The sequence below is a fragment of the Grus americana genome, chromosome 2, assembly GCF_028858705.1.
Source record: "Grus americana isolate bGruAme1 chromosome 2, bGruAme1.mat, whole genome shotgun sequence".
NCBI classification, from domain to species: Eukaryota; Metazoa; Chordata; class Aves; order Gruiformes; family Gruidae; genus Grus; species Grus americana.
The window spans coordinates 46,306,134-46,322,453 of NC_072853.1; the positions used below are offsets into that span (position 1 = coordinate 46,306,134).

Sequence of the window (16,320 nt, forward strand, 5' to 3'; positions counted from 1 at the left end):
TTATGCAAACCCAAGTATTACTGCCAAAACCTAAACTGATCTTCTGGTTCTGTGTGTAGCAGTGAAGAGGAAAGCAATGTAACTATTCTCTTTTTTTCCTCTTTCTTTTAGGGATGATGAAAGGCAAAGGGTTTGTTTGGATATAGTGTACAAGATGCTATCTAAACTAAAACCACTAGAACTTAAAGAACTTCTTCCTGGAGTGACAGGGTTCATTTCTCACCCTTCTGTAATATGTCGACAGCGCATGTATGATATTCTGATGTGGATTTATGATAATTACAGGTATGTATTCACCTCAGATGATGTCTTTCAGTGGTTTGTCACAGGCAGAGTGAAAGTGCTTGTAACACTGTCTTCCAACTTCATGTCCCTCAGTGCGGGGTTTTTCCAGTTTTCAGAAGAATACAGCCTGTGGTTTGCCTAAGTAACTCTGGCCTTTGATGGCAATTTTATCACTTCCACTAGTGGCCAAAGACTTAGCCCTGAACTTTAGCCCAGAACTAGGATGCTGCATAACCACAGCATAATGGGGTAAGAGGTCTTAGCTCTGATGCTATCACTTTTTTTCTTGTTGCCAGAATTTGTAACTAGTAAGAATTGTACACTAAAAAAAATTTGCTTGTAGGTAGAAGGTGTATTAAGGCACTTTGACACAATCTAAATCCCTTCAATTTGGTCGTATAAAGATGTTCTTTCTGTTTCACCCCTTAGGGTAGGGAACAGGCATGTACTCAGTTTGACAAGTGGGTTGCTATTGAATCATCTAACTTAGTTGGGTTCTGTTATATGCTTTTTCCCCAAGGTACCTTAACTATTCAATGGATAATTATTGTGAAGAAAATGTACAGGCAATTTTTACTCCAGTGCTAATTGGGAAAAGCTAATTCTCTGCCTTTTTCTCAGTTTTAACCTTGCAAACTCAGAATTACTTCTGTTTGTCCTTTATAATAAATACCTAACATGTATTACTTAGCTTTCTGATTTTTTTTCTTTTCTAAGTAGTGGAGAAACAAAACATTTTTGGCAATGAAGACCTTATGTTATGAAAAAAATGCAGTGTTGTCATGCCACGTTGAGGTTTTTGAGAAGGGCATGTTCCTCCTTTTCTCCCACCATCCTCATCCTCTTATTTTACTATGGATTGTTTGAGATAAGTCATTAAGAGACATTTTCCTCCTATCGTCAGTGATCCAGAAAGTCAAGCAGATGGTGATTCTCAGGAAATACTCAAACTGGCAAAAGAAATGCTGCTTCAAGGACTAATTGATGAGAATGCTGAACTGCAGTGAGTAAGAGTGTTGTGATGACTGTCTGAAGTAACGAATCCCTAAATTGCTCTTTGTTTATAACAGAAGACTTGATCCTTAGAAGTTTTTAAAGTATTTTAATATAAAAGAGTAACAGTGAGATAACGTTACTTCCTTCTCTTCCAATAAGTTAATTTATAAAATTGTGTCCCATAGTGTTACACCAAATTTAAGTGAAGCACAGAGCTTTTGAACAAACTTCTAAGCCATGGAGAAGTTGTTTCAGTATGTTAGACCTAATTTTGCATTAATATTCTAGAGGTTTTGAACAACAAAAAGGCCCTCACTATACATAAACAAAAATAGATTAAATGTTGGAGAATGTTGGATTTTTAAAATTCTTTTCTGAAGCAAAAGGTAGAATAGGAGACCTCTGTGCTTATTACCCCTAGCACTTCTCAAGAGGAAAACAACTCAGCAGAAATTTTTTTTTTCAGAGTAAACCTTTAATATCAGTCGAATGTTACAGAGTATGGTAGATGAATGAGTAATTTGGTGTAATTCAGTGGAAGATCCATGGTATGAAAGGGGTAGTTGAAGGCTTTATAATCTTACTGTGATTTTTTTTTTTAACTTGATTCTTTTGATAGTGTTGTGTTTTCTGTTTGCAGATAGCCAAGAATAACTTTATTCCTTGCCTTTACAGGTTAATTGTTAGGAATTTTTGGAGTGATGAGACAAGGTTACCTACAAACATTCTTGATCGCATGCTGTCACTGTTAAATTCTTTATATTCCCCCAAGATTGAAACACAGTACTTAAGTCTAATCACAAATTTTCTGCTTGAAATGACCAGCAAGAGCCCAGATTATTCCAGAAAAATATTTGAACATCCACTGTCTGAATGCAAATTTCAGGTGAATTGTAATATGTTATCCTGTGTGCAACCATGTGACAAATTCCGTTCCTTAATGTAGTTACCACTTGGACAAGAATGACATAGGGAAGGGGATTTTTGAAAGTGTGTTTTGTACTCCATTGTTATCAGCTGCAACAGCCATGGGTTATTGCACAGTATCAGAAGTTTGGTGATTTTTGTGGGGGCAATAATTTCGCTTTCTTTTCAGAAAAGAAATATTTAATTAAAATAATTATATATACCAAGTATAGCTAATATGTACAGTACTGAAATACCCAAAAAAGATGTTGGTGGAGAGAAGCACCATAAGCTGCAGAAGAATTGTGAAGAAACAGGAATACTGCTACAAGAGCTGTAAACCAGTCCTCAGCTAATCAGTCCAAATTAGTGAGCTTTTTTGCTGAGCTATGAGGAACTTAGATGTGTTTGGGTGTTTCCTTTATAGTCAACTTCTGTCTCTGTACCTAGGATGGTGTTTTAAATTCTGTACTTTAATTTCTGCTATCCTCTCTCAAGGAAGGAAGGCAAAAAGCCCCCATTCTTATTGTTCTCATGAAAATCTTTTTTGTGTTCCTAGGACTTTGTAATTGATTCCAGCTGGCGTTACCGAAGTACCATGCTTACACCAATGTTTGTGGAGACTCAAGCTTCTCAGAGCATCCACAGGAATTTATCACAAGAAAGATCCCTTTCTGCTTCTGGGTCAGTCAGTGGTCGAGTGAGGGCTACCCAACAGCAATATGAATTTACACCTACACAGCATGTCAGTAAGTCCAGACCAGAGTCTTCTGAAATTTTCTTGTTTGCTATAGGAATGATTTCATTCTTTTCATTCCTATTGCATATGAATTTTTAATGTAAAAGCGTAAATGCATTTAATATTTTGTTTTCAAGGGCTTTTTTTTTTTGTGTTATGAGAAAAAACATCCAATCACATTTTTATTAGTCTCACATGTATTTTATGTAAAAGAAGTTTGTTTCTTACCTGACAGCTTGAAATCTGTTCTGCCCATAAACACTGGAAATTATATTTTTGGGGGGAGGAAAATGACCTCCTTCACAGATGCTTTCACTTGATTTATATGTTGGATATGTTACAGCTTTTTTACAATCTTTTTTTACAGGTGGTAGAAGTTCTTTTAATTGGCTAACTGGAAGTAGCATTGACACATTGGCAGAGTATACACTTCCTTCATCCTCTGAATCCTTGTCTTCATCCATGCTGTTGGTTAACAAACGGAGTGAAAAAATTAAACAAGCAACCTTTAAACCAGTGGGGCCAGATTTCGGGAAAAAAAAGTTGGGTTTGCCTGGAGATGAGGTGGACAGCAAAACTAAAGGTTTGTAAGCCTTGCAATGCAATTTCTATATAAATATTACATTTTTATAGACCATCTTTGTCAGTTATTTGGCTGGCAGTCTGTCATCTTTGAGACATTCTAATTCTAATCTCTGAATTTGAGAGATTTCTTTTCCAGGAATGTCTGGTGGTACATAATGTGTATCAAAAAAAGCTAGAATTGTGCTAGGAATTGCAAAACCGTGTTGCTAGACAAAAGAACTGACTGGATAAGAAGCCAACCACTGCGATCTTTGCATTCCTACTTCTCCCCAAGAAGATCGTAGCATGAATATCAGACAGTTCTGTCCCTTCTATATTAAATTTGACTGCTTATCTCTTTAAAGAAGACATCTCTCTAAACATATTTTTTCCAAAACATTTCATGACAGGATCTGCAACAGATTGCAATCTGGCATTAGAACTACTCTGCTACTTTCTGAGAATACTCCTTCATCCACCCAGTCGATAACTGAAAAATATTAGTTCTGGAATGGCTTAAGCTCCTTCTCCTAACTTCCTCCCCATTTCATCCTTGCCTCCCTTGTCATTGAAATTTTGACTGGAAGGATGAGGGTAGTTGTTCAGGCAGAGAGATATAAGGATTGACCTTTTCAATACCTGAGAGGTATTGCAGGGCGGTTTTGAAGGGACCGTGCTGAACTACAGAAGGAGAAGGTTCAGTCTACCTTCCAGTCTTCTACCAGGAAAATACAAGTTATAGCGGAATGGTTTTGTTTGCTCACTCTTCTTTCCTAGGAAATGGACTGAAGTGAATAGTCTGTGAAGTGGCTTTTCTCCATGACTGTCCTGAGCAGGAATTGATCCAGTGACAGTTCTGTAACAGTAACTTAAAAAAAATAGTACTATATTATTATTGCCCAATCTTTGAATATATTTAGCACCTCTTTTATGTAGGGAGCCTTATACTTCATGGAATATAGTGCAAATGCCATACTTGCCTGTGAGAGTTTAAAATAAATCTGTCATATGGACAAATTTGTTCATGAATTTTAGTGCCTTTCCCAGTACAATAGTTTGACCTTTATTCCTCATCCATATCCTTAACGTTTTTATATAAAAGCTTATTACCTCTTCTCCTAAGAACAACTTAATTTGTTTTAATTTGCTATCTTGTTGAAAGGCCTTGCATTGAGTTACTGGATATGAAACTTAGGAGACGAGCTGGTAAGCTAGTAAATACAAAGATGATGTTTCTTATTATGTGATGCTCTTGCCTGAAATCTGAGGTTTGCTTGAGAAACAAAAAGCTGTAGTCATGACCATGTGTTCCCTAGGTATAGAAGAACGAGCAGAAATTCTAAGACTGCGGAGGCGTTTCTTGAAGGACCAAGAGAAACTCAGTCTAATTTATGCTAGAAAAGGTGTGGCTGAATGGAAAAGAGAAAAGGTTTGTCAATCCAAATAAGCTTAAAACCTTAAGTTCCAATGCCATTTGCAGTCTTGTACTTCATCTCTAGAAGTGACTTTGTGAAGAAAGGGTAGGTGTAAGATACTAGTTGTTACTTTAAGAACTTTAGAAGGTTTTTATTTGGAAATCATGCTATTTATGTGCTTAAAGCTAAATGATGTTACTTAGCATGAGTGAGAAAAGTGCTGGATAATAACACTTCCAGTCTACCACTTACTGTGTACAAAGTGATCTTATGTGATGGAGTCCCTAATAGCTATGGGAAGCTCTTTATGATTGTCATCCTGGAAACAAGAAGCCTTGAAGCTACAGTACTGTGCAGAAATAGTTGGAGAACCTTATCCAGTGTCTAAAGGTGAATTCAAAAATGTGATACAGCCAATGGACTAACCAGAACTGTTGTGTACTGTTAACCTGAAGGAATGTCAGTAATAATCATTTGCTGAGTGTTTATCAAGGCCAGAAACTTAGTACTGTGTGGGTTTCCTGGTTGTGTTATGTACTTACAATAAGTTTAAGTATTTTTAAGCTCTGTAACAGTTTTTCAGAGGTTCATGTTACTAAAAATAACACATTATTGTCCAAAAATGATAGCAGTTAGACCAAGAGCAGAGGAACACAGGATTGAGAGCAATTCACTTTTAGAATTATTTGCAGCTGCAGACAACTGTGTAAACAGAACTTATGTCTGTAAGAACCACACAAACACCTATTTTAGCTAATTTATATTTACTTGCAGACTAAAGCTACCATTTCCTCCCACCCTGCAAGAGAGAACCTGTAAATGCATTCTGTATGACAGTCCAAAATACAACCAACAAAAACCCCTGTGATATTCCACAATAAAAGACCGGAGGAGGCTATGAATGGTGTCAGGACCCCTTAAACTTCTCAAGAGATTTGTTGTACATAAACACACACAGAACTTGGCAGCTTGTGCTAATACCATACCTACTGGGGCAAAACAGGAAAAAGTAGGTCCTGAGCAAGAAAGTATTTGGAAATAGTTTTAGCAAAGTCCTAATTTCTCCCCGCATATTTCTCTTGAAAGTTTTTTGAAAATCATCCCTTTCAAGTTGAAGAAAAATGGGCTCAAACAGCAAAATTATAAAGGGTTTAAAAGAAGAGAAAAAAATCTTCAAGCTTTCTTCTGTTTCCCTCTTCCATTCTACCAATCTAGATATCCACCCATTGTCTGCTGGTTTAACTGATAATGGCAGCAATTAAAATCCCAGGCTCTAAACTTACTGCTGATTTCCTCATAGTGTATCAGTTCTATGAAAAGGAAGAAAGGCAGAGGAAGAGATAGGTTTTGTCTATATGTGGTAGTAACTCTTGTTCAATTTAAATGTATTCCTTAAACCTCAGCAAAAGGAAGGGCAGCTATTTAACAATTGCCGTTTACAACAGTTTTATTATGGTTTGGTTTAAGTTTTACTAGGAATCAGTTCTATCAGGTTCATCCTTCTTCCTTCCCCTCCCTATCCCACTGTGTGAAAAAAACCACTCTAGCTTTAGTAACCTCATTTTACTTTGCACCTGGGTCAGGCTGCAAACCATTGTGTAATGGACTATTGTGGCTCAGCTGGCAGGCAGCAACTTATTAAACCATAGCAGCTCACTACCTGTCAGTCATAATCATTCTCTTTAAAAGTGACTTAAATACTACCTGTATGAAAGCAGGAACTATGAAGCATTAATATTAGAAGTTAATGGCTGAAGTAAGTCTATGAACAAGACTTTGGAGCTTTTAATTTACTAAGATAATTTTGGGTTTAACCATATTACAGCTTTATAGAAAATGTGTTTGTTTAATAAGCATGGCAAAAAATTATAAAACACATCAGGAATGCTCTCGCTTATTTTGTCTTATCTAGCTACAGCTCTAAGTAATATGGTTATGATTTTTTTTAACATGAGCAATGCATTTCAGGAGATGAAATCTGAGCTGAAGATGAAGCATGATGCCCAGGTTATTTTGTACAGAAGTTACAGAGTAGGAGACCTTCCTGACATCCAGATTGAATACTGCAGTCTCATTGCCCCTCTGCAGGGCCTTGCCCAGGTCTGTCTGCTTTCCAAAGGTCGTTTGTGAGGTTTTCTGTTGTTGTAAGCAAAATGATGTGTAGTGGGGCAACTGCTTTCAAAATTTATTTGTATTTTTGTAGTCAGCCACTGTGACGTGCATTTAAAGAGTCTGTTTTGAGGGAGTGTTTCTCCTGCCCCTTGGCTGGTGCAGTGATGAGAGAAGATGCCTTGTAGCTTGCCTCACCTGAGCAATTGAGTTGAACACTGGGGACTAGAAACACCAACTGTTGTCCATTGCCTCTGGGTTCCTCTGCCTGAGAAACAGATGGTGGTGGTCTTTACAGACATTATTGCAAAGGACCTATTGCTGTACAGCAACAAAACAGCCACTTTTATTCTTTTATATGGCTATGGTGGAGTTGTAAAAATGCAGATGAAGTTACCATGTCTAAGGCTGGACTCGGACAACTCAGTAAAGCTGATCCAATGTTCCTTTTCCTACCTGAGAGTGGTAGAAACTGTAGGCTGAACCTATCCCATTTTACAGTGTTTGGGAACTCGCATTGTTCCTGATTACCTTTGTATTTAATTTCTTTTGATGGTCCCTTATCTCTGTGTAAAGGGAGGAAATAGCACAATCATGAGTTATCTGAATAGCATTAGATTAAAAGTTAGACCAAACTCCAGTCCTGTGATAGACCAGGATGCATAGGACTTTGTTACACATATAAATGTGTTTCTGGGTTGAAAAAATGCCTTTAAATCTGAGGTGGAACTGTCTGTCTGTACAGACAGTCTGTCTCTCTGTGTTGGCTCCCTCAGTGTTAGGTCTGGGTCTCCTCACACACTGATGTCTTCTGTTTTTTTCTGAAACCCTCCTCACTGGCAGTGGTGTCCGTAAGATAATATTGGGTGTCTGATTCCTGTAGTGGGAATTGTGAATATGTGAAAACTGTAAATTCCATCCTCTCCACCAATACTCTGGCCTGAAACCTCCATTGTCTTGGACATTCCTTATGAAGAAGCATTAAGATGGGGTTTGAATGCATAGTACACCTATTACCAGCATAGATGTAATTCACAGAGTAATTATTCCACTCCCAAAGAATGTCCGCATAGGGATTAGGTACAGGGTGGGTCATGTCTCTTAATTTTATTTATTAGTTTATGGTGTCACACCAAAATTCAATGGCCTTATTGCTTTTGTTGTAATTTACAGAAAGATCCAACGTTTGCCAAGCAGCTTTTCAGCAGTTTGTTTGGTGGAATTTTTCATGAGGTAGAAAAATCTAAAACTCCTTCTGAGAAAAAAACGATCATCCAGAAGCTGCTGAGCAACTTTAATAATTTCCTGAGTATGAGCGTGTCTTACTTCCCGCCATTCATTGCATGCATCCAGGTAAATCCTTCTATATGGCATGAAAATAACTGAATATAACGTCTTTGAATGTGGTAGTGAAGGTTAAATACTGTTACTGAAATTTAGACAGAGATGGAAAGAGAATTGTTAACCAAATGGATGTTTCAAGTGACTCTTAAGGTGAAGAAGGTAATTCATGCCTCTGAACTGATTTTTCAAGATTTCTGCAATTTCTAATCTGTAGAGTTTGAGTCACCTTTTAATGCTTTAATTGCATCAGTAATAAGAAGAGACTTGATTTCAAATGAAAGCCACAAGAACAGTTGAAAGGGTTACGTGGGTGTCGTGCTTATCTTCCTGTTTCTGGGAAGTGCTTACTGAGGAGTACTTTCATGTCTTGAGGATATCAGTAGCTGTCAGACTGTTTGTTGTTAGCAACTCTTTGTTTACTTTTTCAAATTAGTCCCCTGAAGTAGTTGTCTGAGGACTTCCAGTAATGAGGGAAGGACTCCCTTCCACCAAAGGGTGAGTAGGTGCACCACAGCTGTTTCAAGGGAAAGGAAACACAGACCTTTCTGTTATGAGAATATACTGACCTGGAATAGATTGCAAACTTCATCCTTTACCCCAATTTTCAGAGAGAGGGAAAAAAAAAAAAACTTGTCCAAGCATCTGTCTCATACTCATTGTCACTGTATTTAATGTTTCTTGTCAACTGTGTTGATCTTAATGTTGCGTCTGATTTGTAGCTCTCAATCTTTTTTTGAGTGGCAGGTAATGGTTTGTTCTTTCTGTTATGGAAATTTAAATACTCTGTGACAGTAGATGTCATTCGTAATCCAGGAGAAATGTCTAGTTTGGACAAGTTTTTTAAACAGTGACAAACTTTGCTTCTTAGTACTTGTATTTACACATCTGAAAAAATGCAATTTCTTGTTTACTTTTTTCTGTGCAGCTGCATAAAAGGTCAAATGCTATGGGGATTTTTCTGGGCTGTCTTGGTATTTTTCAAGCCAGCATCTCACAATAGCTATCTGTTGATATTCCCTCTTGACATTGCATTTGTTGATTCTCTGTCTTGATACTATTTGTGTTGAATTCTGCTGTCTGTTAGACTCTCTTAATAACACTGTTGTTAGACTACTTTTTTTCTGAATAGACGTAAAATGAAGACTCAAAAAATAGGTAAGTTCAAATTAGTCAAAAATATGGACTTTGTAAGAATGATAAGAGCATCTCATTGCCCTCCCTGTTCAATAACAAAAGGACAGCAGCACAAAGGCGTGCCTCAGCCTGTGTATTTGAGCATCCTGCATAACAGTGAGAGGAAGTCTTCTCGCCAGCAGGGAAGAGAGTTCGTATTGATCAGGAGAGAGAGCTGGGAGAGTGAGAGCACACAGTGCCAAGGCTGTCATTTGGCTCACAGAGGCTGTCCTAATGGCTTGGCCATTTGGAAATACAGTTTCTGTTTCCTATACACCAACAGTATAATAAATATTACTTTATATATTGGTTTTGATCATATAAATGTGATCAACAGGCTGGAGCACCTCTCCTATGAGGGCAGGCTGAGAGAGTTGGGGTTGTTCAGCCTGGAGAAAAGAAGGCTCCGGGGAGACCTTATAGCAGCCTTCCAGTACCTAAAGGGACCTACAGGAAATCTGGAGAGGGACTGTTATCAGGGAGTATAGTGATAGGACAAGGGGTAATGGCTTTAAACTGAAAGAGGGTAGATTGAGATTAGGTATTAGGAAGAAATTCTTTACTGTTAGAGTGGTGAGGTACTGGAACAGGTTGCCCAGAGAGGTTGTAGAGGCCCCATCCCTGGAAGTGTTCAAGGCCCGGTTGGATGGGGCTTTGGGCAACCTGGTCTAGTGGAGGGTGTCCCTGCCTGCAGCAGGGGGGTTGGAACTAGATGATCTTTGAGGTCCCTTCCAACCCAAACCATTCTGTGATTGTTTCAGAAAGGCTTCCTACCTCACTGCCATTTCCTTCTGGTTGTTTGACTTTTTAGTCTTCTACAGATTCAAGTCCCATCAGGAGAGTAACTTGGCAATAAAAAGAGCTGTTTTCATCTATAGGTAAAAAAAAAAGACAAACCTGACTTGAATAAACTTGAAGAAAGTCTGCTATTTTTTTCATGTATTTACCTATATTTGGGATAATCATTTACGTATTTAAAAAACCTTCAGGTAAACAAGAATGTTTATCCCTGAAAAAGAGGTTATTCTGTAGTTGGATTGATGTTAAATAGGATAAAGACCTGCTAGAAATATTATCATGTCTTTAAATCAGGCAGGACTAGATGAGTACAGGACTAGATGAGTCTAACAGGAAGCTGTGGTATGCTAAAACTGGGTACGTGTGTGGATAGAAAGCCTCCAGCTCAGAGAAGACATCGTGGTTAACTGTGCCTTTGGCTTGTGGCAGGAATGCAGCACTCAATAGGCTAAGTGAAATGCAGCTGTTGTGTAGCAGGCACCATGCTGCTGACAAACAGCAGGAAAGATTGAGGCTGTGGATGTGTCCATTTACCTCTCCCCCACTTCCCGTGTGTTTCTGTCGAGAGAGTTGTCCTGTGCCATGGAGACAGACGGAGTAGGGGGATTATTCTCTACTGTTCTGTGTCCGGAGAGCAACAGCACAGAAGGAAAAAATTCCAGGTATCCCAGAGTTGGGAACTTCTGGAGATGTAACAGCTTGTTTCCAAAGCTTGCACTGTAAGAAAAGGGGTACCAAATAGGTGATCTGTAAAAGGTAACCATCAGTATAGTTTTAGACCAAGTAGACACCTGTTGTTTTGTTTTATTTTATTTTATAGGAAATGAGTTACCGGCACAGAGAGCTACTCGAATTGGATTCAGCTAATGTGAGCACGAGCTGCCTTGCAAGTTTACAGCAGCCAGTGGGCATCCTTCTTCTGGAGCACGCCCTGATGGCTCTGTCCCCTGCGGAGGAGCCCCCATCCAAGCGGATGCGTGGGAGGACAGAGCTTCCCCCAGATGTGATCAGATGGATTGAACTTGCTAAGTAAATTCTTGTTTGAGACAATTTACTCCCATTTAGATTTACCTTGTGAAGAGCTCTGCCTTTATGGCTTATGGGATTTCTTTTTTAGTCTTTTCCTCTTTTAGAATTAGATACGCTTTTAATTTCTTGTCAGTTAATTACTGTCTTTCAGTTAGAGCAGTTAGACTTAGCAGCTGTGCGTCCTGATGATGCTATCAGACTGCTGAAAAACATCTTGTTCATAGCTTTTCAGCTGCAGGAGTTTCCACAGTTCAGGTGTTACCCTACAAGATGAAGTTTATCTAGTTAAATACATATTTATAATCGTATATTAAAAATATAAAAAAAATTTTTACTATTACAAGCCAGTAGTACTACTGCTTATTGAATTATTATTTTTTTAAATAACTTATGTTTGCATTGATAAACCTCGGTTCAACTACTTAAAAGGTTTCCCTTTCAAATTTTACAAGGCTCTACCGATCTCTTGGGGATTATGATGTCCTTCGTGGCATTTTCAGTGGTAAGATTGGGACTAAGGAAATTACACAGAAAGCGTTGTTGGCAGAAGCAAGGAGTGATTATGCTGAAGCAGCTAAATATTATGATGAGGTAAAATGACAAGATTTTTTTGTTTCATAAATCTCTGGTGACTTAAAACCAATAAGCCAAAATTAAACATTTTGAGAAGCAGCATATTGTTTAAAGCGTCCTTGTGTTTTGTTTGATGGTTCAGTCTGTAAAGACATGGGAACAGATGAGCAGTCACAACAGAGCAGTAAGCGTGATACTTTTGACTGTTTGTTACAAAGCTCCATGTGTGCAGTCACCTAGGTAGACAATTAAAACACCATGGGCATACTACCACCCCAAGAGAGCAAACTGCATGTGTTCGTGGCAAAGAAAATCTGGGTTATAGTGGGTAAAAAGGAAAAAGGATCTCTTCAACCTTCTTTTAAAGTCTTTGCTCTTTAAAGATGCAGGTTTACTAAAGATGGCTACCTGAAATGAATTTAAATATAAATAATGACAAGCTTGAATTTTCTGCATTTAATGTTGCTGTTAGATTCTGGTAAATGGATAGATACTTTTATGAGACAATAAATTATTACTAAGTTCCTGGTGACTTAGAATTGAAACTAGTGTCAGATTCCAGCTGAGAACCTTCCACCCCCTCAAATTCATTCCCTAGGCACTCTCTAAAGAAGACTGGCAAGATGGAGAGCCAACAGAGGCGGAGAAGGACTTCTGGGAACTTGCATCTCTGGAATGCTACGACCACCTCACAGAGTGGAAGTCTCTTGAGTATTGTGCTACTGTTAATATCGATAGTGGAAAACCTCCAGACCTAAGCAAAACGTGGAATGATCCATTTTTTCAGGTTTTTAGAAATCACTTCGTTGATACTGCACTGTTTTTATCTCTGTAGGGATGTCCTACAGTGATGTGATTGTGGGGGGAAATCAATTGCATTATTTGGGTTACTTTTATTATGGAAATTAGCAGAGTCTGGTATATGAAATAATTGAAGCAATTACTTCCGCTGTTTTTACAATGTTTGATTTTTACCTTGAGTCTATGGCTGATCATATAGGACCAGCTTTATCATCATCATCTTCTTCTTGCAGTGTTTTTGTTGCTTTTATCACTTTTATTTCTTTCATGTTTTAAGATTTACCAACCCCCTGGTTTTTGAAACTGGTAGAATTTGCTGGCAACCTCTTGAGGCTATGAGAAAAGGCTGCTGTGATTTGTTAGCAAATTGGAATTTGTCTAAAGGGAAAACCTTTAAGAAAACCATTCAGAATATTTTTATATTTATTTGATTTGCCACTGATAACAAAAAATTGATCATCTAATATTCCATTCCTAGAAATAAAGACTGTATTTTCACCTTGTAGGAGACATATCTGCCCTATATAATACGCAGTAAGTTGAAGTTACTGCTCAGCGGGGAAAATGACCAGTCTTTGCTAACTTTTATTGATGAAGCAATGAAGACAGAACAGAAGAAAGCTGTTATAGAAATGCATTACAACCAAGAGCTTAGTCTCCTTTACATCCTGCAAGATGATTTTGACGGAGCCAAGTATTACATTAGCAATGGCATGCAGATCTTCATGCAGGTAACAATCTGCTATCTCTGATAAGATTTTTCTATATAAACTCATGGAACAACAAAACTATTACAGCTGCCAGAGAGCAGTTACTCTTGAGAGAAACACTTGCCCAAATACAATGAAATCTAGGTGCTTTCCAGTCACATGACAAAACTTCCTTTGAATTCACTGCTTGCAATGATGAGGGGCAAGCCAGCCGGTGGAGTACATCCTCCCATTTTAATTTATTTTGCTGATTTCATCTGTTAGATATTTTTCAGAGTAATTCTTTGTTCAGATTAATAGCAGTTTTATTGCATTCAGCTTTTCAGAAGCCTCCTGTCCCCAGAAACTTGAAAAGAGAGTATTACATTGAGAGGTTACAAGTTCCATCTGTTACCAAGTTTTGATTAGGCTGTAGGACTGTCCTAAAACCTAGGATAGGAATTGTAGCTAGAACATACCTCTATGCTTGTCCAAAGCAGAGTTGCTCTCAGATTACAGGCTATTAAATTACTTGTAAAAGATCAGGTTATAGAGCATAATATATAGCAACATCAGATAAATAGTTTGTAGAGCATTGAATAGAACCATATTGTAAATCCTGTATATGAAATCTTCCATTCTCTCCCTTTCTTTTCAGAGCTATTCCAGTATTGATACTTTGTTATATCAAAGTCGAATGACCAAACTGCAGTCTGTACAAGCTTTGACAGAAATACAGGATTTCATCAATTTTATGACCAAGAGAAGTAAAGATTTTTTTTCTTAAGTGATTTTCCTTTCATCGTGTCAAATAATCATGCTTTCCTGAACTTTGAATTTCTGTTTCCACACTTTGAGAACTGAAATCCTGTTCAAAGGAGCATAGGTCTGGAATTACTTCTTACTGTCAAGAAGACAGTAAGAACTACTGCGGTTGTATAAGATAGGCTCAAAGATAATTCTGTGTTCTATTGCAAAGCTTTATTAGCCTAGCTATTGTGGTAAGTGTTAAGTATCTCTTTTAAAAGTGTAAGTAATACTTTTAAACCGAGATTTTTGTTGGGGTAGAAAGTAGTTCTTAGCAGACATAAAAGATGGATGTGGTATATAATTTGTAGCTACTGAGGTAGGCATGAAATTCAAATTTATGTGCATAATCCAAATTATATATTAAATTTATTTGACAGTTCAGCTGTATTCCAGCATATTCCTGTATGGAAAGGTACCTACTCAGTGGTGATTCCCAGTGACAGTTGACACTGATGTCTTCATTGAATCTCTTGTGCTTCAGCAATAAACAAAAGCAATATGATCACCAAGTAGTGTATTTAACGGAAGCTCAGACATTCAAGTGGGGTTTTTTATTGCAGTTTTCTGGTTTGAATGTTAGACTGTGTTTGGTTCAGGCCTTTTTCACTCTGTTTGAATTTAGAAGCATTTAAAGTATTCTTAATTGATTTCTAGGTAACTTAGCTTCACAGGCTTCCCTTAAGAGACTTCTCAGAATTTGGACAAGCAGATATCCAGATGCTAAAATGGATCCTATGAACATCTGGGATGATATCATTACAAATCGGTAAAATTAAATTCTTGGGTTAGCTTTAGTTCTGGCTGCCTGTTGAGTTCTAAGAGGTGCTTTTTCTAATGCTGCTTGTTTTCATATGGGGGGGTTGTCGATCCAGTGTATGACTTTTTTTTAACTGTTGTAATAGCTTTATCAGTATAACTGTTTTTTGTGTGACTAACTTGTGGTGAGAAGCAAAAGGACATTGAGAAATAGCCAGGGAATAAACCGTATTTTGATAGGGAAACATAACTGTTAGTTTAGGCATTTTCTTGCATCAGTGACTACGTGCACTGTGCAAGCTAGCCTGCTGCAGCAGCCCTTAAACCCATCCACTTGTAAATGAGATTAGCTGCATTTAGCTCAATGAAACACCACCCAAAAGGCCAGTCTGTTACGAATAAAAATACTTACCTACTTCATACGCAGTTCGGAAGTCAGGGAGTGTTCAAAGTAAGCCCAGCCCTGTCACTATCAGTGCTTTATGTGTTTATAGGAAAGCTAATGACCAGTGCTGTAATTAGACACTTCTGCTGTGCGACTGTTGCTATAAAAAACAAAGGCTTTCCAGAGACTCCTTAGGATTAGCTCTGGAGAAGCTGGAATGCTTTTTCAAATTTGAAAGTTTTTTATCCTTCCCATGGTATCTATCTTCAGCCCAGTCCATTCTTCCAGTGCAAATCTAGATTCCTTCTTTCCTGGGGGAAAACTTCTTCAACAGCTCTGCTGATACCCACTGTACTCTGTAATTTATTATCTCTTGGTGTCAGGAAAGCATGGCTACAGAAGAGCTTATTGCAATTAAATATTATGGCTTACACAGTATGGCTTACTCTTTATAAAGTCTCAAAACATTTACAACTTGAAGGGTTGTCAGTGTCTTAAACACTTTTATGTGCTTTTAGAAAATTTTTGTTTCGTATTCAATTAGTGACAAAGTATGTGCCAAGCCCCACTCCAGGCTGCAGTGCTATCCTCTGTATTGAATAGCAGTACATAATGAGAGATGCTATTAAATTAGATAGGACTAGTTGTAGAATGAAAAGGGGATTTAACATTAATTCATGGCAATTCCTTTTCAAAAGTTGAGTATGGTCTCTGGTCTTTTCTGCAACACAGATTTCAATGTGTACATGTGTTTGTGTGATATACATTTGAATCGCAGGTTGACATAAAATACAGTCTAGCCCTTACACTATATAAATAAGACTTCTGTTTCTTTGCACTTCTGTCAGGTTGGAATGCAAGTTATGGCTTGGTGAACTTAGAGGTTGTAGCTATGATTTTAAAAGAAGAAATTACAAAAATTCCCACTCTGTTGTGGACATTTTCTAA

General features: G+C 37.8%; 1 protein-coding gene across 5 annotated transcripts in view; it reads left to right on the top strand.

The window, feature by feature from the left end:
* PRKDC (protein kinase, DNA-activated, catalytic subunit) overlaps positions 1-16,320 on the top strand; it is an 89,499-nt gene that overhangs the window by 49,180 nt on the left and 23,999 nt on the right. For all 5 annotated transcript variants that reach the window (XM_054815147.1, XM_054815148.1, XM_054815149.1 and 2 more), the window contains 14 exons: positions 112-285; positions 1,190-1,288; positions 1,957-2,167; positions 2,747-2,936; positions 3,294-3,509; positions 4,807-4,919; positions 6,874-7,005; positions 8,188-8,367; positions 11,150-11,358; positions 11,811-11,949; positions 12,530-12,718; positions 13,239-13,463; positions 14,080-14,188; positions 14,886-14,997. In XM_054815147.1, coding sequence (XP_054671122.1) covers positions 112-285; positions 1,190-1,288; positions 1,957-2,167; positions 2,747-2,936; positions 3,294-3,509; positions 4,807-4,919; positions 6,874-7,005; positions 8,188-8,367; positions 11,150-11,358; positions 11,811-11,949; positions 12,530-12,718; positions 13,239-13,463; positions 14,080-14,188; positions 14,886-14,997 — 2,298 coding nt within the window. The remainder of the gene's footprint in view (positions 1-111; positions 286-1,189; positions 1,289-1,956; positions 2,168-2,746; positions 2,937-3,293; positions 3,510-4,806; positions 4,920-6,873; positions 7,006-8,187; positions 8,368-11,149; positions 11,359-11,810; positions 11,950-12,529; positions 12,719-13,238; positions 13,464-14,079; positions 14,189-14,885; positions 14,998-16,320) is intronic.